The following is a 26,888-nucleotide window of genomic DNA, read 5'->3' as shown; positions in this document are numbered from 1 at the left end:
TCCTGATTAGTTGAAGCCATAGGCTACTAAACAGTTATAACACTTGACACAGAAAAGTATTTCATCAGAGGGCTTGAAAGAGAAGTAAATAAAATATGCAAAGGAAAATATGCTATTTTGACATGAAAATTTATAGGGTAACTGAAAAGTTATCAACCTAAAAACGAAACTCAATTTCAACTCAAATTCTCCCTGGTTTATGTAGAAAACAAGTACCAATGAATTCAACAGACCTTATTCCCAAGTTTATGTAACAATAAAGCCTTAGAATCAGAACTTCAACATCTCTCATCTGCAAGCGCTAATCTGTTTTCCAAATTGTAACTGGATTAATCCTTTATTATATCCCAAAGTAAAAGGCGGATGGGCTTTGCTCTATTGCCTTCTCACATTTTTAACAGAACATTTGAGAAATATTTTGTGAGGCATGTTAAAATCTTTCTTTAATTATGTATTGGAAATATGTTACAAATATTAATACAAAGAAATCAGAAATTTTGATTTCTAACTCTGACTTCAAGAAGGGAGGGTCATCAACAGCTCAGAATCAGCTATTTTTTGCAGACTGTATAGGTACTACTGATGCTTCATTTACCTTTGTGAAATATCTAGAGTTCATGTATTTTTTACTTTGTATTTTTGATCATCTGGATAGTTAGTTAGGGCTTTGTATTTGTTTTCCATATTAAAATATTCACTGTTACCAATCACTGATACAGATTGACTTGTAATACTGATGACTTGCCCCCCCCCTCTTGCAATAAAATTCCCAAGAACAATTCTTCCTCAAAGCAGACTATTTCAGTACAGTGGTACCTCGGGTTAAGAACTTAATTCATTCTGGAGGTCCATTCTTAACCTGAAACTGTACTTAACCTGAAGCACCACTTTAGCTAATGGGGCCTCCTGCTGCCGCTGCGCTGCCGGAGCACGATTTCTGTTCTCATCCTGAAGCAAAGTTCTTAACCCAAGGTAATATTTCTGGGTTAGCGGAGTCTGTAACCTGAAGCATATGTAACCCGAGGTACCACTGTTTATGTAAGCTACCTTTCCCCACTATCTGCACTTTTATCCTTGCGTATATTAAAATTGGTTTGTGGACTGCATTAGAAACTGCACATGCACACCATGAAAAACATGTGCACATTTGTGTATGTATGGATCAATCTAAATCAACAAAACCACCATAATCATAAGGATATCAGCTAAGCTAAAACAGTTAAAATTGTAGTTATCTGGGACCACCACCACAAAAGTCATAATCCAGCTACCAACAGGTAACTGCTTGGAGAAATATCCTCTACCTGCAAATTTATTTTTAAATCTTTTGATTATCATACCAAAGTCTAAAAACAAGTTCTCTGTTCAGTATTTTTTTTAAAAAAACAAAAACAATGACTATGCCCAAGAATTCCCTAACCTGAAAACTCACATACCACATTGCTAACTTTGCTTTGCCAGAGTAAATACCTTTACTATCTCCAAGAACCTTGAACTTCGTCACAGATCTTGTGAGCCAACCTCCTTCACCTCTTCCCTTTCAGTTTATTGTTCAACTATGTTCTTTGGGACTTTGTTACTGCTAATATCAGGGACATCTTATTTCACTTTGGTTTGTGCTTGCCTTCACTATTTTCTACATTGTTACTGGCCAGAATTCTTAGAAATACAGTCATACCTTGTGTTGCATTAGGTTCATGTTGCGTCTTTTGGGCTTGCGAACGCGGCAAACCCGGGAGTGTATACTTCTGGGTTTCCCCATGCGCCCAAGTGCAGAAGCATTCTGCGCGCTTGCACAGAAGAGCCACTCGAGTTGCAACTTTTCAGGGTGCGAACAGCACCCAGAATGGATTGGGTCCACAACTAGAGGTACCATCGTATTTCTTTAGATTACTTGCAAGGGACCATCCACCCACCCAACAAAGAGTTGCTTTTTCTGCTTTTCAGCATCCCAGGGAGTACAGTGGTACCTCGGGTTACATACGCTTCAGGTTACATACACTTCAAGTTACAGATTCCGCTAACCCAGAAATATTACCTCAGGTTAAGAACTTTGCTTCAGGATGAGAACAGAAATCGTGCTCCGGCAGCGCAGCAGCAGCAGGAGGCCCCATTAGCTAAAGTGGTGCTTCAGGTTAAGAACAGTTTCAGGTTAAGAACAGACCTCTGGAACGAATTAAGTACTTAACCCGAGGTGCCACTGTATTATTTCTTTCCCCAATAGTAGTAGTCCTAATAAAAGAAAGAACAGGGGCTAGGTTTTTTTTTAAGAGTTGAATATGGTTTGAAAACAAAATTGCTGCTTGAAATGTGTACACATCAACTTTCACCTCTGAAAGAATAAAAACCATCTCTGAGCAGAGGCACACCGTGAGAAGCACAATATCTCAAATCACTTTCATCTCTTTAAAAATTATGTCTCCAAATAAATTTCTACCCAACAAGTTATAAAGCTATTTTTTCCAGTACTGTAATTATTTCAAGGTTGTACATCATTGGCTGTTGTTTTTTTAAAAAATACACTGAAGGGAAAGAAAGAAAACAGAACATAAAACCAAGCAAATGTGCATCCATAAAGACAAGAAATAATTGACCTATACAGTTGAAAAGTATGGCAAATCTATAGAATCACATAAGAAGGTAAACCCAGTCTCTTTTTCTTGATGAATATCCCAATGAACCAAAAAACCCCATGCCATTTCTGTAAGAAGTCACTCCTGTTCCGATATCAATTTCCATGTTCATTCATCTACCCACCTTTCACTACCTACATCTATAACTTTCACTAATTAATTTGATAGCTCTAAGAGGATTAGACTAATTTATGGAGGATAAGACTAGCAATGAATACAATTCATCGTCACTATATGCTACCTCTAGGATCAGAGACAGAATGTTTCTAAGTACCAGTTGCTGGAGAACAGCACAATAATGCTATTGCCCTCATGTCCTGTCCCTGAGCTTCGTCTTAGACATCTGGTTGTGGGTAAACTAGATAGGCCTTTTGTCTGATTCACCATTTGGTCTCAATGGTCATATCTATCATTTTAAGTGTATCAGCTGCTTCGCAATAGCTGACGGGAACAAGTTTTGTTACGACCAACATATTCTCTGGCAACAGTTTAGGCCTTCTATAATGAACACCTTCAAGGTATCCAAGAACTAAGGTGATTTAACTCAGTTTCCCTTTGCTTTGTGAGCTATCCCTTCAAGAATAATTGCAAAAACATCTGAAAGCTTTTTAGGTTTCCTCTATCTTACAAGCAAGCAAGCAATTAATTAATTAATTAATAATAATAATTTATTATTTATACCCCGCCCACTACAGGCGGCTTCCAACAAAAGAGTAAAAATACATTAAAACATCAGTCATTAAAAACTTCCCTAAACAGGGCTGCCTTCAGATGTCTTCTAAACGTCAGACAGTTGTTTATTTCTTTGACACCTGATGGGAGGGCGTTTGACAGGGCGGGCGCCACTACTGAGAAGGCCCTCTGTCTGGTTCCCTGTAACTTTGCTTCTCGCAGTGGGGGAACCACCAGAAGACCCTCGGTATTGGGCTTCAGTGTCCAGGCTGAACGAAGGGGGTGGAGATGCTTCTTCGGGTATAAGCAAATAAAGTTCAAGTATTAAAATTCAATTTAATCCCTGTAACCTGGAAAATAATGTGCTCAGCTTGGTTCCAACAAGCCTCAGTTTGCAGGCACAGCTAGACCTGGCAGAAATATTCATAACAAACACTATACATCCAACATGTGAAAGCATTAACCACTACTCCCCCCAAAAAACCAGTTCAGCCTTTACATTATCATATGCCCTCTATAATTGATTTTATACTGCACTTCATTCAAGTGAGCCTAGGCTAAACAAGGTTTTCAAGGAACAACTGTGCTTGTGCTTCCTACCTTAGCTTTAAATTCTGTAGTCACAAATTAGTGCAAGAACTGCTGTAGAAATGCTGGCTTAAAGAAAGTGTGCTTGGAATGAACTCGGGCAGGGTAACTAGATGTTGAACATCACTCTCCATGTATCCAATACCCTTCCAAGCTGCCCAAAAAACAAATCACATTTCTTTCCCCATGTCTACCAGTGATGTGGAGCAGGGGTACCCATGCTATCATATCCCACCACACATTTCATTAGATTATGTCATGGAGGAGCAGAAAGAAAGCCAGACATGAGTGGCAGAAACACACTGTTTTTGGTGGCAGTCATGTGGCTTTTCGTATCTTCTCATTTCACCCTCCGAAACATGCAAGTCCAACTGGAGTCAACTGGGGGAAAATCCAGCTGAAGAAAACAAGGCTATTGATTCATCTTCTTGCCCATAATTTATATATTTAGATTTATATATCGATTTTCTGCCTGAATAAGTAAACTTCCAACAAACCAAAAGTTAACGTACTAAGTGCTTCTCAGCTTTCCAGAAAATGCTACTTGTTATCCTACTTGTTTATTAAACAATGAACCCATCCTGGCAGTTATCAAGATCCATTTTGCACCTTCAGCATGATGGCAACTGTGCAAAACAGTGTGCTTCTCAACTGGTCAATGCTATCGCATGGAGCTGGCCAGCTCTGCAACGTTCAGGAATCATCTTGTGTGACAAACATTCTGAAATAATCCAGGGGAATATACTTGGCAGTCTGAATGTTTTCTCTCCAATTCAACCATTTTAGAAGATTTGCATTTGCCCGCTGAAACATCAAAATCCTCTTAGCAGCAATATTACATCAGGAGTTTACTTTATCTATTACAAGCCCAGCCCCATCACTCCTCTTCGCAATACCCCACTTTTGTAAACATGACCTAAATGTACACAGCAGCATTTAATATACCTAAACTTAGCCAGTCCACCAAACAATTCATCCTATTACAAACTGTGACAGAAGTGCAAGTGGAAGAATGATTGACAGTAGGGGAGTGGGGTGGAATATTGGGCAGTCAGAGCAAACAACTGATAAGGAATGTTGCTTGGAAAATGGCAGAGTTGTAGTTGCAAAGGAAAGAGAGGGAAAGGGGGGATGAAATGGGAATAATAATGAAATCATATGTAAGAGTTGGAATAGCAATTATAAAAGGTCAGTAAATCAGAACTCAAGACTTCTGAATAAAATGACCACTTCTGAACATTATGTTCCTAAGTAAATATAAGCTAATATTTTAATTGTACTGTATTGTGTTGTGTTGTGTTCTGGTAGGATGTTGTGATAAACTTATCTCACCCATGTGTCTTGTACAGATGTACTTGAGTGATAATATAAATGGAGAATCTCACTGCTCTCTACAAGTCAGAAGGTAGTGCCAGCTGGCTGGACTCAGCATAGCTGCAGAGAGACTAACCTTGGTAACCACTGCAAGACAAGGGCTTCTTATGGGGGATCCCAGAAATGTCACAATACGCTTATCAGCAAGTTTGGCTTACTGCACGCAGTATATAAATATGCTAAGATTAAGGCTGCTAGACAGTAATAATTTATATGTTAATGAGGTCTGGCCACAATGGCCTTTCACATCTCCAAGGTCAGCGACAGAAAGCACTTTTCTTCTCTAACCTCAAACACGTATATCCCAGAATTGGAGTCTATGCTAATCATGACCACTGCGCTTCACAATTGCTGTTTATGACATCTACAGTTGAAGAAATACCACATTATGACACCTCAGCATGGAAGTTAAGCCAGTAATATTGTATCCCTATGTAGCTATGGGCCAGAGATTGAGAAGAAATGACTTGCCTAGGGCTGCCCAATGAGTTTGGTTTCAAATTTGCTTCTGGAACTCTTAAATTTATTATAATCATCCAAATAATTTATATAAAGTTAAACCAGATTCAAACTCCTGAAATTCAGGAGCAAAGCTACTGCCAGCTGAGCCAGCCCAAGCCTAGCAGAGGGAGAACAAGACTTTAAAATATAGTTTGACTTGCATTACCCTTTTCGATGGTGCATATTCTGCCAGCTTGCCAGGACATGTGAACAGAACCAGGGTCCACTTTAAGTTCCCCCTGCCAAGTCCTGTCCTCACCATGTCTGCTTTTGAAGATTTACACAAGTCTCAGTTCAGACAGCTTCAGCACACCTGGCTAAGTTGCTTTGGTGTATCTTCAGCTGAGCCACAGCTGGGGACTCAGCCAGAAAGGGGCTACATCCTAACTTGCTCATCCTGGTGGATCTTTAGGACTGCCCCCTAACAGGTTTCCGTTAAAAGGTTCTTGCTTGTCTCTTTTAATCAGCCCCTGATCAGTTTCAGGCAAAACTATAAACATTGTGCAAAACACTGCAGCTGTCAGTTCTGCTAACATGCTGCTGCTATAAGATTTGCAAGCACAAAAGCTTGCAAAATAAAAGCACCCACTCTTTCCCCCCTATAAATTATGATTAGACATAGCTCAAGAATTACCTTTGTGTATTAGACAATGGTCCATTTAGTACAACATTCCGTGTCTAACAGCTGCAGGTCACAAGCATGACATTCAAAAGAAATATATTTCCTTGTCAATTAGCAATTCTGTATTTATATTTTGCTTTTCTAGTCAAGGCAGATCTCCCCAGTGGCTAATTAAAAACAACCCATTAAAAGGACCTTTCACCTTGACACAGCCTTTCCTAACCTGGCACCCTCCAGATGTTCTTATCTACAACTCCATCAGGCTCGGTCAACATAGCTGATGGTCAGGGCTGATGGCAGATGTAGTCCAAAACATCTGGATGACATCTGTCAGGGAACGCTGCTGAAAAATGTCAATGGTATCTCTAGGCATTTTCTTTCACTGTGAATACTTGTGGAATCCTAATACTTTTTCAGTTTCAACAGCACACCAAGGGGGAAAAAGCTGTCTAAAAATGCTCTATAAAAATAATGACTTTCAGGAAACCTCTCTACTTGCTTTTCTAACTACAAAATGACATTATTTACTCTTGTCTTCAATCTCACTACAGCATCTCTTTGTAACTGTGGCTCAGCCCTAACTTTACTGTAATGCAACTTTCATTTTTGTCCAAAATCCTTCACAGCATCTTACTTTCTCATAATCCTATAGCTTAGTTTGTAATTCACCTTTGACTCAAACCCTTTCACCATTTTAACTAAACAGATTATCTTCCCTAATTTCTTATCTTTCTCCCTGCATTTTCTGCAGTTTTCCTCATTTTGTTTTAACTTTTCTTCTGACACACTTCTCATAATTTTCTCTTTCCTTTACCTTTATTTTCCTCTGCAAACATTCATTTGAAAATACAGCCCAAACATCTTCAGCAGCAAATCCTCAATAATTAGAAGCTCTGAGTTGAATCCAGAGCTAGGCTGTTCTCAAATGCTGCATTTATTGATCAGTAATCCCAATTTGTTTGCACAAAGTTTGTGGTAAGGTTATACAACACCTGTTGTTTATTCACCATTCATTCTGGTTTGTTTGTGGTGAGGTCACATGATGTCACATTCAGCAATTGTTACCTCACAGTTATCAGTGCATTTCCCTATCAATTTCCTCACTGCAAAAGTCTATACCTGGAAAATAATATGCCTGGAAGTGCCTTAAGTCATACTTTGAGAAGACCCACTGAAATCAGTGGGACTTACATTAGCCATAACTAAGTTCTGTTGAGTTCACTGTGTCTGAATTCAACCCTGCAATGTCCTGCAATGTCTATAATGGTTCCAGCTTCCCCAACCCATTTTGAGATTGTAATTTATTTTACCTGCTTAAGAGTCTAGGTTTATCTGATATAGTAGACATTCTATGTTAAGTAAAACTACATAACTGATCATGAACTAAAGTGGACAAATATTTTTTAAAAGATTCAATTATTAATACGTTGTGTCTAAATAACTGCTTATATTATTCCTTAATCCATGCAAAGTAACAACATTGTAAGAAGAACATTGGACTGCATCAAGTTAAAGGCCCATCTAGTCCAGCATGCTGTTCTCATAGTGGCCAACCAGATGCCAATGAGATGCCCACAAAATCAATAATAATACTGATTAAGCATTAAGACACTGAATGGGTCCATAACAGCCAAGTCAGAAACTGCTTAGAGGTTTTCTTACAACCAAGCAGTATTTAAATTGCTAAATAAATAAATAAATAAATAGTTAAATAAATAAATCAGTCATCAGTCATAAAAATCTGCATCAATAGTAGTGGTAAATTCTGCAGTAGTAAGGTCAATAGTGGAGTCAATAGTAACAATAAATTCAGTTCAAAAAAATACTGTTGATTAGTAGTCATAACATTGAAAAGATTAGTTGTTATAATAAGTTTAACAGCTATAGTAATTATCAGTGAGTTCAACAGCAGTAAAATCAATTATGTCAGTGAGTAGTAAGTAGAAGTTTCAGTTGAGCAGCACCAATTAGAAATAGTTGTAATGTTTTTTCCCCAACTGGGTAGAAAAGATGCATATAGACACTTCATTTGACTACGGAAGAATTGTGCTCACACAAAGTATCTTTACTCACTGTAATTAATCATTGTCCACAAGCTTTTTCTTTTGCTCACCTTTAAATACAAGACTCCCTCTACGTATAACTATATGAGCTACCAGTAGAGGGAGCAGAAATTCGCTTTGCCACCAATCAAGTTAGAAAACCTCCTAAAGCTTATGGATGCAGTCCTGTATTGACTTTTCCACATCACCCATTACTCAGTTCTCAAGTGTGCACTTATGGCTGCACTTGCACTGCTGGAGAGATCCCCAAGGCACTTCCTCAGTACCAGAAAAATCCTTCAAGGTAAGGACCCAGAAGTGGCCCCCCCCCCGACACCCACTGCTGGCTGCTTCAGGACCCCCCCCCCCCTTTTGCCTCATAAAGGATCAATCAGGCTGTGATCCCCAAGTCAGCCTTGGAGAGGAGACAGCTTGACAGGGTTGGTTACTGTTCCTGCATAGATATCCTAAGGCACTACCTTTAAAATATTTGTACCCTGCTGTTTTACCCAAGGAAGATCTCCACGATGGCTGGCACTATTAAAAACTATTCTATTAAAATGGTTAAAGATAAATGCATATCAACACTAACATACAAAAGGAGCAGCCAGTTAATCAAATCAAGATCACCCTAGCAAAAATGAAGGTTTTTTACTGGCCCCGCAAAACCTAATAATGTATATTTTTGAGAATGAAGCCAGATTCTGTTCTTCCACTTGATCTAAAGGTGGCATCACATGAATTAAGGCCTCAGAAGATTATCTTAATATATGGGGTGATTTTTATCGGAGTTGGTTGCTATTTATAGCAAAACTCCTGTGATCATGATCACTAGAAACCTGCGTATGAGTCATATATGCAAACTCTTGTTAACCAATATAAAAACCTGCAATAAGCTTTCAAATCACAAAAGCAGTTTAAAAGTACTGGCTTTAATTTCTTTTCCTCATTGAAGTCTAGTACAGGGCCAAGCAACAGCTGCTGAGATTACGAAAGATTGGGAGGTGGGGAAAACCAGAAGTGGAATTCTGTGACAGACTGTGGGCTGTTTTGCTGCCAGAAATAGATCCCTGTATTCTTTGATTCTATGCTAACCACACACACTCAATTGGCCACCATTCTGCATCTGACTGCAACTGGAGGACCTCATTTTGGATTTTTTAAATTTTTTTTTATAAAAAGAAACGACTTCACAATGCTTAAGAATGCCACCCCATAGTCTAGTAGAAACAGGAGCATTTCTTTACACAGCTTTTTATAGAAAAGGGAAACAGGAAGACAGGGTAACACTGGCAGAGTTTAAGGGGTGCTATAATTATGCATTCTTTTTTGTGTTTTTCTTTGATTTGACGATCTGGGCATAACTCCTAAAGCAAGCAGTCACCAGTAAACTACAACAGCAGCAAAGGAGCCAATGAAATTGAAGAAATAACAGTCTGCTGCAACTTTTTGCAGTTCTGCTTATAAATGTTTGCAACTTGCCAGTTCTAATTTCAGTGTCTGCCGCCACCTCCCTACAGACTGACAACTTGTTTCCCTATTCCAAGTCCAGCCCACTTGGCTAACTTCTAGAGGTTTCCAGCTGTTTCTACTGTTTTCCAAGGAAGAACATTTGATGTCAAAACGCAAACTGCTAGAATTTCCTTTCCTGTAGAGGTCCTTTCCAAACCAGTAGAATACCAGGTCTTTGTTCTCTTCTCTACATGCAAATGTTAGGAACCCTACACCAAGGATCTCCATAAAACTGGAGTGCCACTAGACGGAGAGCTCCAGGATGAAAGACATTTTCTTTACCCTTTTCTCTAAAGGGAAACACTTCCTCTCTTCCTATCCACCTCCACACCACTAACTGATACGATTCCATTCTAAAAAAACACTTCAATTTTATAACAAAGCACATCTGCCTAGTCATCCTACTGTATGCCTACAGTGCCAGGAATAAGAGCAGGCATCACTGCTTTCCAAGCTGCTACCCTTGGAAACTCATGGGTGGTTGTATTTCTGTGTGTGTGTGTGTGTGTGTGTGTATATGGTTGTTATACACTTTCCCAGAAAAGAACATGTTTAGACTTGAAAATACTTGATTCCAACTTAATGTGCTTTGCATGGTAGCCCCAGTCACCCAAACATCCCATTTTATGAAAACTTGCCAACATTCATCAGACAAGCAGCCATTTCTAGCACTTGAGAGTCTATGTATGCTTTCATCAACAAATATCTTACTCTACTTCAGGCAGTAACCACTTTCCTCACCACATCAATTAAAAACAAACAAACCACATGCACTAGTAAATTCCTAGAGAGGTAGTCATGTTGCAGCGGGAAAACAGAGTCTCATTTAATAAAAATAATAAGAATCTAACAAATAATTATAAGGGAATGGTGTTAGAACTATTCAAAATTGTGATTTTAAAATTCCATGGCACTTTAAAGACTACCAGATGTATTGTGGCATACATTTTTGTGGACTAGAGCGGACTTCAATTGAGAACGTGAGCTCAAGTCCATGAAAACGTATGCCACATGTTGTTTTTATGTGTGCTGTAGCAGACTAACAGCTACACCTCTGGAATTGAAGATCTGGAGTGTATTTTTTAAAATTTCATCTTACCCACAAAAAGAACAAGCACCTGGAAGAATATCTATTAATGGATGTATGGTACTGCAACCAATATATTTTTGTGGGTGGAATAGAGCCATGAAGATGCCACCCATCCACTTTGAATCCAACTCTTCCCCAAAAACTTTCATGGGAAAGCTCGTGTTTAACCCCTGCATAGGTCGTGACAAACTTGTTTTGCTCTTCAGACCACTCTCTTCAGCATTCTGCTCCCTTCCTACAAATAAGAAATAGTACACCTCATCTATGCCCAGAACATTGAACTAGTCTATATTGCCCCTAAACACAAGGGATTTGTGAATGCTTCATCATTTTAGCTTTCCCCATCTTTTTTTCTCTTTCCCCCTCTGCTAATCAAGGAGAAAAAGATGGTTCAATTCCTTCTTAACCCTCATACACCTGAAAACTGCCAAACCTAAATAGCCTTTTCAGAAGAAGATCCATTAACCACGAGGACCAGGCAGAACCTTCATGTGCAAAGGCAGGATAACTCAATACCAGATGTAGGGAAAACAACAACAAAGGAGGCCTGTTGCCTTTCTGCCCCGCATTATGAGCTCTCCGGAGACAACTAAATGACCATTTGTTGGATACAGGGTGCTGCAGGGAGATGAAATACAAGATGAAATATTGGTCTAATCCAAGAGGCTGTTTCTTCTGTCATGAACAATTAAAGTAAACAATTTCAAAATGAATAAAGTGGGGGGACAGTGGAAGAGAAGGAGACAACAAGACAGGAAGAGATCTATTCTCCTCCAAACAAAAATACCTGAAGTTGGGGAAGGGGTCCCCTTTTGCCACCATCCAAAGAGAAGCAAGTTCCGTTATTTGAGGCAACATCAAAGAAGATTTCGTGAAGCTGAATTCAGTTTGCTGTTACAGAGACTCTCTTGGATCATCCAAATAGCCCTGTATACAATCAGCTATTCTTTATTGTTTATTATGAAGCCTTTGCACAGTAATGACCCGTAACTTGTGTATTTTCTTAAAAAACAGTAATCATGCTGGGCTACCATCATCTATTTGATACTTATGTGACTTTTCCTACCTGTTTATGACTTGTTTGTTTTTAAAAACCCAGCAACAATGAAAGGCCCATTATTTGAGGTGACAATAAGACTTGAAAGAGACATCAACCCCGTCATCTTCACACTGGGATGGTTTGGGCCAGGGGAGACGGAAAGGAAGAAGAGAGAGAAGATCCACAGCAGCAGAAAACAGGACCAACTTTTGAGAAGTAGGATGGGAGCTGGGGGCAGGGGATGCAGGTAAGGCAGAAAATAAATACATAAAATGGGAGGGGAAAGGACTTTTAAGGCACCCTCAAAGGGAAACGTACCAAAGGACCTCGCCTTTCTGCTTTGGAGAACCCCCATCTTGGGGAGAAAGATTCACTTATCATCCTTACACCCCCCCCCACCTTTCCTCACAAAGCTGCATGCATCCCTTCCCATCACCACTTCTACCCATCACATTGTCCTCATGGCAACCCTGTGGAGTAGGGCCAGGCTGAAGGTGAGGTGTGTTGTTTTTGTTGTGGCTGCATGTTTTTCACAGATCACGGACAGACAGCTTTATTTCTATTAATGTTTAATTGTTTAAAGTGACAATTTCTCTGCTTTATAGCTATTAAACATTCCTAGAACTAAGTGACTGGTGCTATGTTTTATAGTTTGTTATAAGAAAAAAAATGCTCCTTTATCCCTTATGGGTATCCAAGTGCCCGTATAGAGTCCTTATGTAGGATTTCTATCCATAGGAGAAAATAACAGAGGCCAACCAGAGAATATTGAGAAGGAAAAGTTCTTAGTTGTATCTGTAAACTGCCTGGAGTCTCTGTTGGGGGGCAAAGGCAGGGTATAAATAAATGTATAACGATAACAACAGCGGTCAAATTCTTGGGGTGGGATTCATGGGTGTAGCTAGGGAGCAGGGAGGAATTTAGCTCCCCCCCCCAAAAAAAAAATCAAGTAAATAAATAAAAATACTTAACTAAAAGTAGAATTTTTGAGATTTTTCTGAGCACTTGGCGTCAAAAGAAAGCCATTTAACATACATTTAAAGACTGGGAAACGTTTATTGAATACGTGGAAAACAACTGTACACAGCTGAAAACGTTGGCAGCATTGAGATAAATTCGATCTTTGATGGCTATAAAAGTGGAAAACTGATTTAAATGGTTACGGTAAAAACACGCAAATACATGTATATGACATGTAAAATGGAAAGAGAAGAAGGGAAGCCATTGGATCATTTCAAAGTTTGTTATTTGGAAATGTAAAACTTGAAAATTTAATAAAAATGATGATCAAGGAAAAAAAGGAAAAGCCATTTGAAACTGCTGTCGCTGGGAATCTAACTAGACAGAATCCGACAGAGGATGGTGACAGGTGGGTGTCCCGTCTCTCTCCCGGCCCCCATTCCAAAAAAACCCCAAACACACCATAAAATCCCAACGTAAAGCAACGGCTCCGCCCAGGGTGGGATTCGAACTCACGACCCTACCATCGGAACCGTTAATGCCACAAACGCGCACGCGCAAACCGCCGTTCCTCCGCCGCCGCCGCCTCACCTCTTACCTGGGCAGGGGGTGCACCTGCCTCCTCACAAGAAATCCGCGCCAGAAACCGGAACCCCTCCCAATAAGGCGAGGAAGTGAGGGGCGAGAAGTACCAAAAAAGTTTAAACGAATAAAAAAAAGAGAGAAAAACGTCGACGGGGGTCTCTCAGGAAACGGAGACTTCGAGAGAAAGACTAACGACCAACCGCCTCACGAGCTTTCTGGGTATCGGCGCGCGCGAGGGGCGCCGCGCGAGCTTTTATAGGCTAACTCCCGGCCGAGGGCCACGCCCCCTCGCTCGAACCCACCTTTGAATGCGACGCCTCGGGCGTGGCCACGCCCTCCTCCCGCCCACTGGAGGGAAGACTGGACCACACGCACGTCTCTCTTTCTCCCCTGCGGCTCCTCTTCCTCCTCCTCCTCCTCCTCCTCCTATTCCTAGCCACGCCTATCGTTCTAGCTCCGCCCCCGCCCCAATCTCTCCGCACGGATCAACCTGTTGCTGCGCGGCGCCTCTTCCGCGGACCCTTTGCGCGGCTTTTTTTCCCCGCGGGCATCCGCATAAATGCAGTTTTCGCTTGCTTTGCATGTTCACAGCAGCCCTGGAGGAATCCTCCTCTTCTTGCAAAATATAAGAGATTGCAAAATAAGCAACAGCTAAAGCGTTGCAGAGAGAGGCTTGCCAACTTTGCAAGGCGATGCCTGCCTGCGCGCGATTGTTTGGAAAAGTTTACCCCTTCCCGTTGAATTAAACCGCAGCAACTGGGCGTGCAGAGAGAATTGCGAATTGGAATTCAGCTTATTTTAAGAAATCATCTTATTTTAAGAAATCATCTGCAGTTCTTCTACGGGGGAGATTTAGCTTTCGAGTAGAACCGAAAGCGAGGAGGATCGGGGCTGCACATTGCTATCACTCAGGTTATTGGAAGATCCCCACCGTAGCTTTCAAGTGGGACTTGCCTACGAGTAAACGCGCCCAAGGATTGGGCAAGGCAAAAGAAAAATAGAAAGCGCTCGTGTGGAGCGGTGTGCGAGTCAAACTTTCCAGGATTTTAAAGTTCCCCGATTAAGCTCTCCCTTTGATACCGCATGTGTGGCAGGTGAATGGTGGATTTTAGCACGGGCATTTTAATTTATTCATCTGTTGCACTGTATACCATGTTTTGCTCCAAGAAGTGCATCGTGGTCTAAAACCATAGAATTACAGAGTTGGAAGGGACTCTGAGGACCATCTAGTCCAACCCCCTGAAATGCAGGAATACGCAGCTGTTCCTTGGAACCGAACCTGCAACCATGGCATTATCAGCACCGGGCCCTAACCAACTGAGCTATCCAAACTGTGCAGCTGGTTCTCCACTGGCTGAGAGGCAGTGGATCACACAGCGACCTGCCAATCACAGGAAGAGGCTAGTTATGTCCCCATCCTCCCTGCTGAAGTTTACAAGGGCAAAAATGAGGCTAAGACGGGAGGCAGCAGCCAACTAACACCACACACACACACACCTCCCAGTGCCCAGGCCAGCTAGAAGTAAAAAGGAACTGATAATATCCTGATTCTTGCCCAAAAGCATCTTAAAAAACCAGCAGTGGGTGCCAGGACAAAATTAAAGTGTATGGGTGGTGGTGGTGGGGAGTATGAAAATACACAATTCTTTGCTGGACAACACAATATTATACTTTCCTTTCAGTATTCCTACTTTGGGGACTGTGCAGACTGTTTACATATCCTGCTATTGGCCAGCTGAGGGTTTTTCCCCCCAGGGTAGCAAGAAGGGAAGCAGCCGTCACTAAGTGTTTGCTCTGATTTTAAATAGAGTTGTCCATGCAAATCGTGCCCAAGTGCCCCTGCAGAGTTCCTTGTGTTAAGTTGTGGGCGAACATATCAGACGACACAGCGATTCTTCAAACAACTCTTCTTTATTCTGAGGCCAGAACAGAACTGAGCTGAGGAGCTCAGTCAGTCTGCTTATATAGAGCTCCAGAACAATGTAACTGTTGCCATTTTCTGTAACTAGCCAATCACTGAACGTCACTTTCGATCCTTCATTTGCATACAAACTATCCAATCACTGAACGTCACTTTCTATCCTTCATTTGCATAACTATCTACAGTATCCCCCGCTGGCCCAGAGTGAGAACTTCATTACATAACACCTTGGAATTAAATGTTCTCAGCAAGATGTTGGCAACACCAGCATCAAATGTGATAAAGATAGAGATAGACACACACACACACCCCCGCTAGGCAGGAAAACAATTTTTTCTGGAAATATTTTATCAGTTCCTCTCGCAAGAGGGATGGCCACCAACTTGGAAGGTTAGGCAAATTCACAGAGGATAAGTATCAAATCCTATTGCATGAACAGAGCTCATTCTGTTCACGCAACAACTTAGTTGAATTCTCTCCAGATTCACCAGTCCCAGCTAAGCAAAGCATTTTTTACAGATTAAATCAGAATGGCTGCAATGTATGGGCAATGCGTCGGTGTCTGACAATTGTATTCCACTTTTTTGCTCCGAAAGGCCCCTAAAGCAGTGAGCAACATATTGGTACAAAATGAAAAGTAAAACAAACAGAAAGCAATTGATCGATATAAAACAGCAAAATCAGCAAGTGCCCACTCATTGCATGTGTGAACTGTGTTTTGTGGTCTCACGGCAGACACAGGTCCCCAACATCCCACGCCTCACTTGGAAGCCAAGTTAACTCACATCCCTCCCCGTAGTCTCAGGAGCAGCTCAGCAATAAAAAAGCCGATGTCAGTGAAGTTAACTCCTTATTCAAAGGAACCCAAACAGCACAGGCCTAGCGATCACAGCCACTCTTCCCAGTGGGTCTTGCCCCAGTGAGGCATTGGCGAGGACTGAAGGATCCCGGCTTCCCACTGCTCTCTAAGTTTCCTCCTCCTCATCCTGAGGCTCTTTTATCTTGTCTGTCTTTGCCCTGCCCTCTTCATACCTCTTTGGGTTCTGGGAGACCACGTAGAGAGGGTAGCTGGTTGTAGCAGGAGGGGAAGACTCCCTGGCTTCTTCAGAAGGCCTAATCTCTGCCTCTTGACCTTCCCCTCTCCAGCCTCCACTTCTGCCTCCAATTCTGGACTGCTCTCTGCCACAGCCTCTTCCCACTCACTAAACCCTGTTACCTTCAGCTTCCAACATCTTCTCTTCCCAATCTTCTCCCACTGACCACAAATCATCATCTCATCATCAATCCACTGGCTCTGAGTTTTCTTCCCCTGGGGGTTTCCTTTGGGGTTCCCCAGCTCTCACCACTCCTCGGCATCCAGTCACTCCATGGAATCTAGATTCCCCATCAGGGCCAGCATCCCACTGTCAGTCTCAAAATAAATAGGCTCCTCCACACACACACACACACACACAACCCAGAAAAGTAGCCATTGTTGGCTGGGCTAGCTGGCTGAACTTTCTGACTCCTCTGATGCAGAGCTCTTCTGTCGATGTAGCAGAAAAGATCGCCGCCACCTCCCAGCCTGCTGCTATCTGCCCCCAGAGAGAGGAAATTCCACAGCTTCGGGGGCCACTGTAAAAAAGGCCATGTTTGCTCTCACTGTGAGTTGGGCCTCTGCTGATGGCAGGACACAAGGCAAGGCCTCTGCTGATGGACTCAACAGAGGGGCAGGATCACATGGCAGAAGAGCGTAAGATGCCATGTGTTCATTTCCCTGACTGAACAAACAGACATTTTTCACCCAAAGCAAGCTACATGCCCTTTCCTCCTTCCCCAGTCCTAAAGCTCTCTGGATTATAAGAACAACATAGGTGGTGGGTCAAGGCACACTCTGGCATGAGAATTGGAAACAGATCTGGAGGAGTAATGGCAGCTGAAAATGATGGAATATGCAGAGTTAGCAGGGTAAGAGAACAAAAGGAATAGAGGAAATAAAACATGCAGTTAATTTTGAAGGTACAAGTAACCATGGAAGGAGAAGAAGGGAAGTCGCTGGATGTACTGTTGTGGGACATGTATACCTGAATATATATATATATATGAAATAGAAAAGGATTTGGATTATTTGGATTCCTCCAGATTCAGACTTCATCCGTGGCTGGAAAAAATTCCTCTTTGGAAACCACAACTGGAATAAAAGTTTCCGCAGTGAAAACAAAAATAATATTGTCTTGGTTTCGGGTGTTATTACTAATCCGGGTCAGTGAGAGTTCCTTTTGAGTTGGGATGGGAAGAAGATGACCTCGCTTGAAACGTGTTCTGAGATCTGTTAAATCTTCACTTACTCCCGGGTAAAAGCTAGATGTGGTTACAGGTAGGTAGCCGTGTTGGTCTGCCGTAGTCAAAACAAAATTAAATAATTCCTTCCAGTAGCACCTTAAAGGTAAAGGTAAATGTACCCCTGCCCGTACGGGCCAGTCGTGTCCGACTCTAGGGTTGTGCGCCCATCTCACTTAAGAGGCCGGGGGCCAGCGCTGTCCGGAGACACTTCCGGGTCACGTGGCCAGCGTGACGAAGCTGCTCTGGTGAGCCAGCACCAGTGCAGCACACGGAAACGCCGTTTACCTTCCCACTAGAAAGCTGTACCTATTTATCTACTTGCACTTTTAGGGGTGCTTTCGAACTGCTAGGTTGGCAGGCGCTGGGACCGCAGACGGGAGCTTACCCTGCCGCGGGGATTCGAACCACCTACCATGCGATCGGCAAGCACTAGGCGCTGAGGATTTACCCACAGTGCCACCTGTGTCCCAGTAGCACCTTAGAGACCAACTAAGTTTGTTATTGGTATGAGCAACCTCCAGAACTTGGCGCCCTGGCCTCTATGGGTAAGACGGGCCTGGCCAACCTAATAGAAAAAGTTTTTGTAACAGTAACTTGAGGAATAGAAGATAATGCACAATAATTATTTTCTTCACAACATGGAGATGATCCTGTTGGCTGGTTTTTATTTTATATATTTTAAAAAACAAACAAACCAGTTTTCAAATCTAGGAAGTCCCTTGTGTGTCCCCTTGACAACATGTAAAGGTAAAGGGACCCCTGATCATTAGGTCCAGTCATGACCGCCTCTGGGGTTGTGGCGCTCATCTCGCTTTATTGGCCAAGGGAGCCGACGTACAGCTTCAGGGTTGTGTGGCCAGCATGACTGAGCCGCTTCTGGCGAACCAGAACAGCGCAAGGAAACGGTGTTTACCTTCCCACCGGAGCGGTACCTATTTATCTACTTGCACTTTGATGTGCTTTTGAACTGCTAGGTTGGCAGGAGCAGGGACCAAGCAACGGGAGCTCACCCCGTTGTGGAGATTCGAACCGCCAACCTTCTGATCGGCAAGTCCTAGGCTCTGTGGTTTAACTCACAGCGCCACCCGCATCCCTATGTGCTTATAAGCAACACCAAATTTATGAGGGTTGTCAACCGAACAGAGACAAATGCCTGGACTGGGTTGCTGTGTGTTTAGATCACTCACCAGAAAAGCAAGGGGCAAGGCTCAGCTGTTTTCATTCATTGGCTGTGCATCCTTGCTGAACGGTCAGCCTTTGTGCTGGGCTGTGCCACTGCAGCAGGCAAACATCTAATGCAAGGATGGGAAACGTGTGTCTCTCTGGATGTTCCTGAACTACAACTCCCATCAGCCTCAGCAAGCCTGGTCAACGGTCAGGGATCATGGGAGATGTAGTACAACCACATCTGGAGGGCCACAGATTGCCCATCCTTGAGTTCAATTCCTTTCTAGGTGATGGCAGCAGTGGGAAAAGTTGAGCTTCCCATTTTGTGAAACCTCCCCTTGCAAATAACAAGTCTCCAAAACCATTCGGCAAATGAGATTTCCGCTCTGTAGCTATCACGAGCTGCAAAGCAGCAAGTCAGATTGCAGAGAAATAGACGAACACAGAAACTCTTCCCCATTAGGATATTTTGCTTTTTTTAAAAAAAAAGTTGCACCGTTCACACCCAGCACAATTAGCTTCTCTGCACAAGTAACTCTGGAGTTTTCCATTTATTCATAATGATGCTGCGGTTAGCGAGTGTTTAACTAGACAACATATTGCAAGTTGAATGAGATGTTTGCTCAGCCATGTCTCGGTTAAGCACGAGTCTGTTATGGGGACCATACTGTTTACAGAACATGCCACTGTTTATGACTCAGCACGGCTTCTCTTGCCACAGGGAGACAATATAAAACGCTGAAGATTCACTCCATGGATTCACTCCACTCACATGAAAACAAATTCAAGGGGTTTCCATGTGCTAACCACATTTTAAATTTCCAGCACCATGAACGGAAGAGGGAATTCTCATTGCTGTTTGGGTCCATTCATATTGTTCTACAATACTTAATCATCATAATTTTATTATTTGTCCCCCGCCCATCTGCCCAGAGTGCCTCAGCCACTCTGGGCGGCTTCCAGCATATATAAAAACATAACAAAACATTAAAAACTCCCCTATACAGGACTGCTGTGAACCTCAGTTTGGGAGAAAGGTGTGGTAGAAATGCATTTGCAACAACTTCTTGTCTGACATTCTGGGCTCCTTTGGGAGGAAAGATGGGGTGTGAATCTAATAAGAAAGACAGGTGTCTTGATTTCATCATAAAAATGTTTGCAGCGGGGAAAATTAAACCCCTCTCTAGTGCCACGAGCCTGAAGTAAAACCTATTCCTTGCTAAAACTGCTCTTTTTTTAAAAAAAAAAACAAAAAACAACAATGCAGGATTTCCACTCGAACCATCTAGTTTGAGCCTAGCCTGTCACCATAGCCTGGGGCGAGCTGACATCTACACATCAGATCAATTGCCCTTTTAACAAACACCCATTGAGGATGACCTCAATTACTAGCATCGAAATTATTTCACTGTGGAATCAAAACCTGCCAGGAAAACAACAACAACAACACTCCCTCAAGGGCTGTCATGGCATGCAAAAGCCCTGTTCTGCTCTTGAGTCAGAGACTCACCTGCAGTTGCTCACGTCCCTGCCGAAGAATTTCCCACCTCGAGTTTTTAAGCCAAACCGCTTCCGGCAGGTTCTCCTGACTAGTTTCAGAAAGAGTTTGCAGGAGGAAGTGTCTGCTGCTTCCATTGATGGCTGATGCAGAGGAGGACCAAGAGAGAGAAAAAGGTCTTCTAATATCTACCAGATGGTTCAGGAGTGCTGTCTGTGCATCTCTTTGAAAGCTATGCTGTGCGGCACCTGTGCAAAAAACCTCACACGCAGCCCTTTAGCCTGATTAACAGCTTGCATTCTGGGAATGCTGAGCCCACAATTTCGTTGGCTGCCTGTGCCACATTCACAAAACAATGGACTATGTCAACCTCTGCCTGGATCCTCAAAAAGGGGGTGCTATATCTCATGTCCTCAATCAATCCAATATACACACTCTTTTTCTGGAGTAAAAATACACAGGAGAGCCTGGAAAATAGAGAGAGAGAGAGACTTTTTCTCTCCCTCTCTCATAATAGTATATAACCCAATGAGGGCATCCAATGAACGGGTGGGGAATCTTTGGCTTCCTAGATGTTGTTGTTGTTGTTTAGTCATTTAGTTGTGTCCGACTCTTCGTGACCCCATGGACCAGAGCACGCCAGGCACTCCTGTCTTCCACTGCCTCCCGCAGTTTGGTCAAACTCATGTTGGTAGCTTCGAGAACACCGTCCAACCATCTCGTCCTTTGTCGTCCCCTTCTCCTTGTGCCCTCCATCTTTCCCAATGTCAGGGTCTTTTTCAGGGAGTCTTCTCTTCTCATGAGATGGCCAAAGTATTGGAGCCTCAGCTTCACAATCTGTCCTTCCAGTGAGCACTCAGGGCTGATTTCCTTCAGAATAGATTGGTTTGTTCTTCTTGCAGTCCATGGGACTCTCAAGAGTCTCCTCCAGCACCATAATTCAAAAGCATCAATTCTTCCGCGATCAGCCTTCTTTATGGTCCAGCTCTCATTTCCATACATCACTACTGGGAAAACCATAGCTTGAACTATACGGACCTTTGTTGGCAAGGTGATGTCTCTACTTTTTAAGATGCTGTCTAGGTTTGTCATTGCTTTTCTCCCAAGAAGCAGGCGTCTTTTAATTTCAGGGCTGCTGTCACCATCTGCAGTGATCATGGAGCCCAAGAAAGTAAAATCTCTCACTGCCTCTGAACTACAACTCCCATCAGTCCCAGCACTCCCAGGGATGATGGGAGTTGAAGTTCAGCCCCGTCTAGAGGGCCAATGATTGCCCACACATGATGAAGACTCTGCATGTGATGCTCTCCGTCCTTCCTGAATTAAATCAAACTTTCAGTTCACTCTGTGTATGTCTTGCTCTCCTCTGCTATTCTGCCCTGAAGTGCTAGCATACTATATTAAATTGCAGGCACAGACCTTTCAGGGTAGGGTGGTCAATTGCACCAAGCTTCCTTCTCAGTTAAATTAGATGTGGGGGACTTTGGCCCTCCAAATGTTGCTGAACAAACAGCTCCCATTGTGCCTGCTCATTGCCCATGGTTGCAAGCATTGGTGGGAGTTGTAGTTCAGCAATAAATGGAGGACCAAAGGTTCTTCACACCTTATTGTAGAGGCTGGACAGCTATATCTATCTATTTATCTATATAGACAGCTAAACTGGTGACTGGCAGTGGTTGCCAGGATCATATAACACCTGTCGTAAAGGATCGTCACCAGCTCCCAGTATGTTTCCAAGCACAATTCAAAGTGTTGGTTGGCTTAAACAGCCTTCGCCCAGTATACCTGAAGGAGCATCTCCACCCCCACCCCATCGGAGGTCCATCTCCAAGGGCCTTCTGGCGGTTCCCTCACTGCGAGAAGTGAGGTTACAGGGAACCAGGCAGAGGGCCTTCTCGGTAGTGGTGCCTGCCCTGTGGAACACCCTTCCAGCAGATGTCAAGGAGATAAAGAACTACAGTGGTACCTCGGGTTACAGACGCTTCAGGTTACAGACTCCGCCAACCCAGAAATAGTACCTCGGGTTAAGAACTTTGCTTCAGGATGAGAACAGAAATCGCGCAGCGGCGGTGTGGCAACAGCGCGAGGCCCCATTAGCTAAAGTGGTACCTCGGGTTAAGAACAGTTTCAGGTTAAGAACAGACCTCCAGAACGAATTAAGTTCTTAACCCGAGGTACCACTGTACATAACCTTTATAAGGTCCCAACCAGAGAAGAATGGATAATCAAGATGATGGACTATGCTGAAATTGCAGAACCAAGATGACAAGAAATTTAATAAAGAATGGGGAAAAGTTTATAGACTACTTTAAAGAGCACTGTAAACATCTAAAAACGTTAGCAGGACTGATATAAACTTGTAATGTATGAATTTTATGGTTAAAATGGGATATAAACAAAATCTGGATAAATATTATAAGATGCAGTAGGAAAAGTTTTGCAATGGAAACCATGATGGGGCAGGGGGAGGTCTAAGGATTCAGGGAATTCAATATATGTACAAAATAGATTTTATTTGAATGTAAATGATATATGAAAAAACTGGGAAGAAAATTGAAAAAAGAGAGAACTAAATAACTTTTAGAAGACATCTGAAGGCAGCCCTTTATCAGGAAGTTTATAATGTTTGATATTTTATTATAGTTGGATAGCCCTGTTGGTCTGCCATGGTCAAAACAAAATAAAAAAATTCCTTCCAGTAGCACCTTAAAGACCAACTGAGTTAGTTCTAGGTATGAGCTTTCGTGTGCATGCACACTTCTTCAGATACACTGAAACAGAAGTCACCGGACCTTTCTATATAGTGAGAAGGTGGGGAGGGGTATTACTCAGAAGGGTGGTGGGAATGGGTGATTGGCAGATACCTGTGATGAGCCTGTTGACGACTCTTAACGACTGCAATAGGTCTAACAGGAAAAAGCAAGGGGTGAGAAGGTGAAAAATGGCTTTGTCATGTATAATGAGATAAGAATCCAATGTCTTTGTTCAAACCAGGTCTCTCCAAAACAAAATAATAATAATAAAAAAAATTCCTTCCAGTAGCACCTTAAAGACCAACTGAGTTAGTTCTAGGTATGAGCTTTCGTGTGCATGCACACTTCTTCAGATACACTGAAACAGAAGTCACCGGACCTTTCTATATAGTGAGAAGGTGGGGAGGGGTATTACTCAGAAGGGTGGTGGGAATGGGTGATTGGCAGATAGCTGCGATGAGCCTGTTGACGACTCTTAACGACTGCAATAGGTCTAACAGGAAAAAGCAAGGGGTGAGAAGGTGAAAAATAGGCATTAAATTTACGGCATGTAGTGCCTTGAAAGAGAATATAATGAAAATGATCTATAGGTGGTACATGACCCCAGTTAAGCTTGCAAAAATATACCATTTGCCCAACAATAACTGTTGGAAGTGTAATGAATGTGAAGGAACTTTTTATCACCTTTGGTGGACCTGCCCGAAGATTAAAGCCTACTGGGAAATGATCTATAACGAAATTAAGAAAATCCTTAAGTGGACATTTGTAAAGAAACCAGAGGCCTTTCTCTTGGGCATGGTAGGCCAAACGGTTCCAAAGAAAGATAGAACGTTTTTTATGTACGCAACAATAGCAGCAAGAATTCTTTTGGCGAAGTATTGGAAGACTAAAGAACTACCTACTCTGGAAGAATGGCAGACCAAGGTGACTGAATTTATGGGACTGGCAGAGATGATCGGCAGAATCCGTGACCAGAGGAGAGAGACAGTGGAAGAGGACTGGAAAAAATTCAAAATTTACCTTAAAAATTGTTGTAAAATTACGGAATGTTAAGATGTCAAGGGATTGGATACAAAGAATTACAGCTAAAAAAATTGAAATTTATAAAAAAATTTTTTAAAGAGAATTAAATATAAAAAGGGATGAAGAATTGCTAAAAAATTTTAAAATAAGGGTGCAGTGAAGGGGAGGTTTGGGGAAGTCGTGTTATGTTTGTTTGTTTTTTGTTTATGTTGTAAAACCAATAAAAATTATTTTTTTAAAAAAAAGAGAAGGTGAAAAATGGCTTTGTCATGTATAATGAGATAAGAATCCAATGTCTTTGTTCAAACCAGGTCTCTCCATAGTTTTAAGTTTGGTGATAAGTTGCAATTCAGCAGCTTCTCTTTCCAGTCTATTTCTGAAATTCCTTTGTAATAGAACAGCTACTTTGAGATCTTGTATAGAATGTCCTGGGAGATTGAAGTGTTCTCCTACTGGTTTTTCTGTCTTGTGGTTCCTGATGTCGGATTTATGTCCGTTTATTCTTTGGCGTAAGGTCTGGCCTGTTTGTCCAATATAGAGAGCTGAAGGACACTGTTGGCATTTTATGGCATACACAATGTTAGACGATGAGCAATTAAATAGTCCCGAGATGGTATGTGTGATGTTGTTGGGGCCAGTAATGGTGTTGTCCGGGTGTATGTGGCAGCAAAGTTGGCATCTGGGTTTATTGCAGGCTCTGGTGCCAGTGTCCGTGTTAAGTCTGGTTATAGTATTATTGTGGGTTAGGAGTTGTTTAAGATTGGGGGGCTGTCTGGAGGCAATGAAAGGTCTTCCTCCCAGAGCTTGAGAAAGAGAACTGTCATTGTCCAGGAGAGGTTGTAGACCTTTCATTGCCTCCAGACAGCCCCCCAATCTTAAGGAGAAGCGGACGACAGAGGACGAGATGGTAGGACAGTGTTCTCAAAGCTACCAGCATGAGTTTGACCAAACTGTGGGAGGCAGTGGAAGACAGGAGTGCCTGGTGTGCTCTGGTCCAGGGGGTCACAAAGAGTCGGACACGACTAAATGACTAAACAACAACAACTACCACACCGGACTGACTCCATTAACATAACTACTTGTTATGTTAGCAACAGAGCTATGCCTTTAAGTCAGGGGCGGAGAACCTCAGGCATGGGAATTGAATGCAGCCCTCCCAAGAAGAACTGTTATTTCAGGTTTAGTTGCACATGCTTCTTAATGAGCAACAAACAATCTAGAATGAACATACCGGACGACAGACGCATTCCTCTGAAAGTAAGGAAGGCTGACTCATCCATGCTGCATTGGAAGCCGGTCTACAGTAGAGAAAGTGCGTAATTTGCAATGCATCCGGTTCAGAAATCAAGACCTGGGAGAGACCTCAAAGGAAATAAGCAGCGGCCGGTTTTCAACCCAAAGTGCTTTGAGACAAAAGCGTTTCACAGAAACTGCCCCCCAAAGAGTAGGCCCACCGGTTACAGGGAAAGTGAGCTGGAAACATCTAACTTTCAAGGGAAAGATGTTTGCAAAACAAAAGCATGTGTTTCCTCCCTGCCCCCACTTGCACTTCCTGAAGAAATGATGACAACCAGAAAGGTTTTCAAGGTCAAACATCCAAGAGCCCCCTATCGAAAGGCAGCGGACATGATTCTGGTTCTGAAAACGTGGAATCTTCTGTTTATTTTGCCTGGAAAACCACAGACTCTGTTTCTTTGCCTCTTGTTACTCCTCTCTGCAAGTGTAGCCCCGGAGAAAAATGTTTGTAGTTTGTGCCTCTTGCTCCTATCGTTTATTTAAATAGTGTCTTATCTTAAAAGTTGGAAAGAGCCTTTCAAATCCATCTTGTCAACCCCCGTTGCTTAAAGGCAGGAAAACCAAAAGAGCTGCTGTGGCAGGGTGGTTAGGATTGAATTAGGACCTGAGAGGTAAAGGTAAAGGGACCCCTGACCATTAGGTCCAGTTGTGGCCGACTCTGGGGTTGCGGCGCTCATCTTGCTTTATTGGCCGAGGGAGCCGGCGTACAGTTTCTGACTCATGTGGCCAGCATAACTAAGCCGCTTCTGGCGAACCAGAGGAGCTCACGGAAACGCTGTTTACCTTCCTGCTGGAGTGGTACCTATTTATCTACTTGCATTTTGACGTGCTTTCGATCTGCTAGGTTGGCAGGAGCTGGGACCGAGCAACGGGAGCTCACCCTGTCGTGGGGATTCGAACCACCAACCTTCTGATTGGCAAGTCCTATGCTCTGTGGCTTAACCCACAGCACCACCCGCGTCCCTAGGACCTGAGAGACCAGGGTTCAAATCCCTACTCCTACATGAAACTCACAGGGTCGCCTTGAGCCAGCCACCAAGTCTCAGCCTAACCTATCCCATAAGGTTGTTGTGGGATGGAATGAGGAAGCAGAGAACCAGTCACAACACTTTGAGCTCCTTGCAGAAAGGGTAGAGTATAAAGGCAAGCGAAACAGGTATTAATAGAGCATGATATACACAAAACAAAACAAAACCTGGAATGAGTCGTGGCCAGATACTGCCTCCATATTCTCAACCCATCAGTCTGTGGAGTTAGAAACATAAAGGTTTGGATGGATGGAAGTATTCT

At 42.7% G+C, this 26,888-nt stretch overlaps 1 protein-coding gene and 1 long non-coding RNA gene across 7 annotated transcripts in view; one reads left to right on the top strand and one right to left on the bottom strand.

Moving 5' to 3' along the window:
- The window catches only part of NDRG1 (N-myc downstream regulated 1), a 77,729-nt gene that overhangs the window by 31,321 nt on the left and 19,520 nt on the right, over positions 1-26,888 (bottom strand). The window contains exon 1 of one of the 6 annotated variants that reach the window (XM_081874506.1): positions 13,625-13,859. The exons of 1 other annotated variant lie outside the window; for it this stretch is intronic. Coding sequence is in view for 2 of the 5 variants with exons in the window: in XM_081874502.1 (XP_081730628.1) it covers positions 11,822-11,892 (71 nt within the window). In the remaining 3 variants the exon portion in view is untranslated. Of the gene's footprint in view, positions 1-5,343; positions 5,524-7,204; positions 7,377-11,467; positions 11,524-11,821; positions 11,951-13,624; positions 13,860-26,888 lie in introns of those variants that run through there. 4 more of the 6 variants (XM_081874502.1, XM_081874507.1, XM_081874504.1 and 1 more) reach the window with 4 other exon arrangements.
- Positions 26,219-26,888, top strand: part of LOC309349173 — a 688,744-nt gene continuing 688,074 nt past the window's right edge. The window contains exon 1 of the long non-coding RNA XR_014159795.1: positions 26,219-26,261. This is a non-coding gene — a long non-coding RNA (uncharacterized lncRNA). The remainder of the gene's footprint in view (positions 26,262-26,888) is intronic.

This window comes from Podarcis erhardii, assembly GCF_964252035.2.
Source record: "Podarcis erhardii genome assembly, chromosome: 8".
NCBI lineage: Eukaryota > Metazoa > Chordata > Lepidosauria > Squamata > Lacertidae > Podarcis > Podarcis erhardii.
This window is presented reverse-complemented; position numbering and strand designations above follow the sequence as displayed.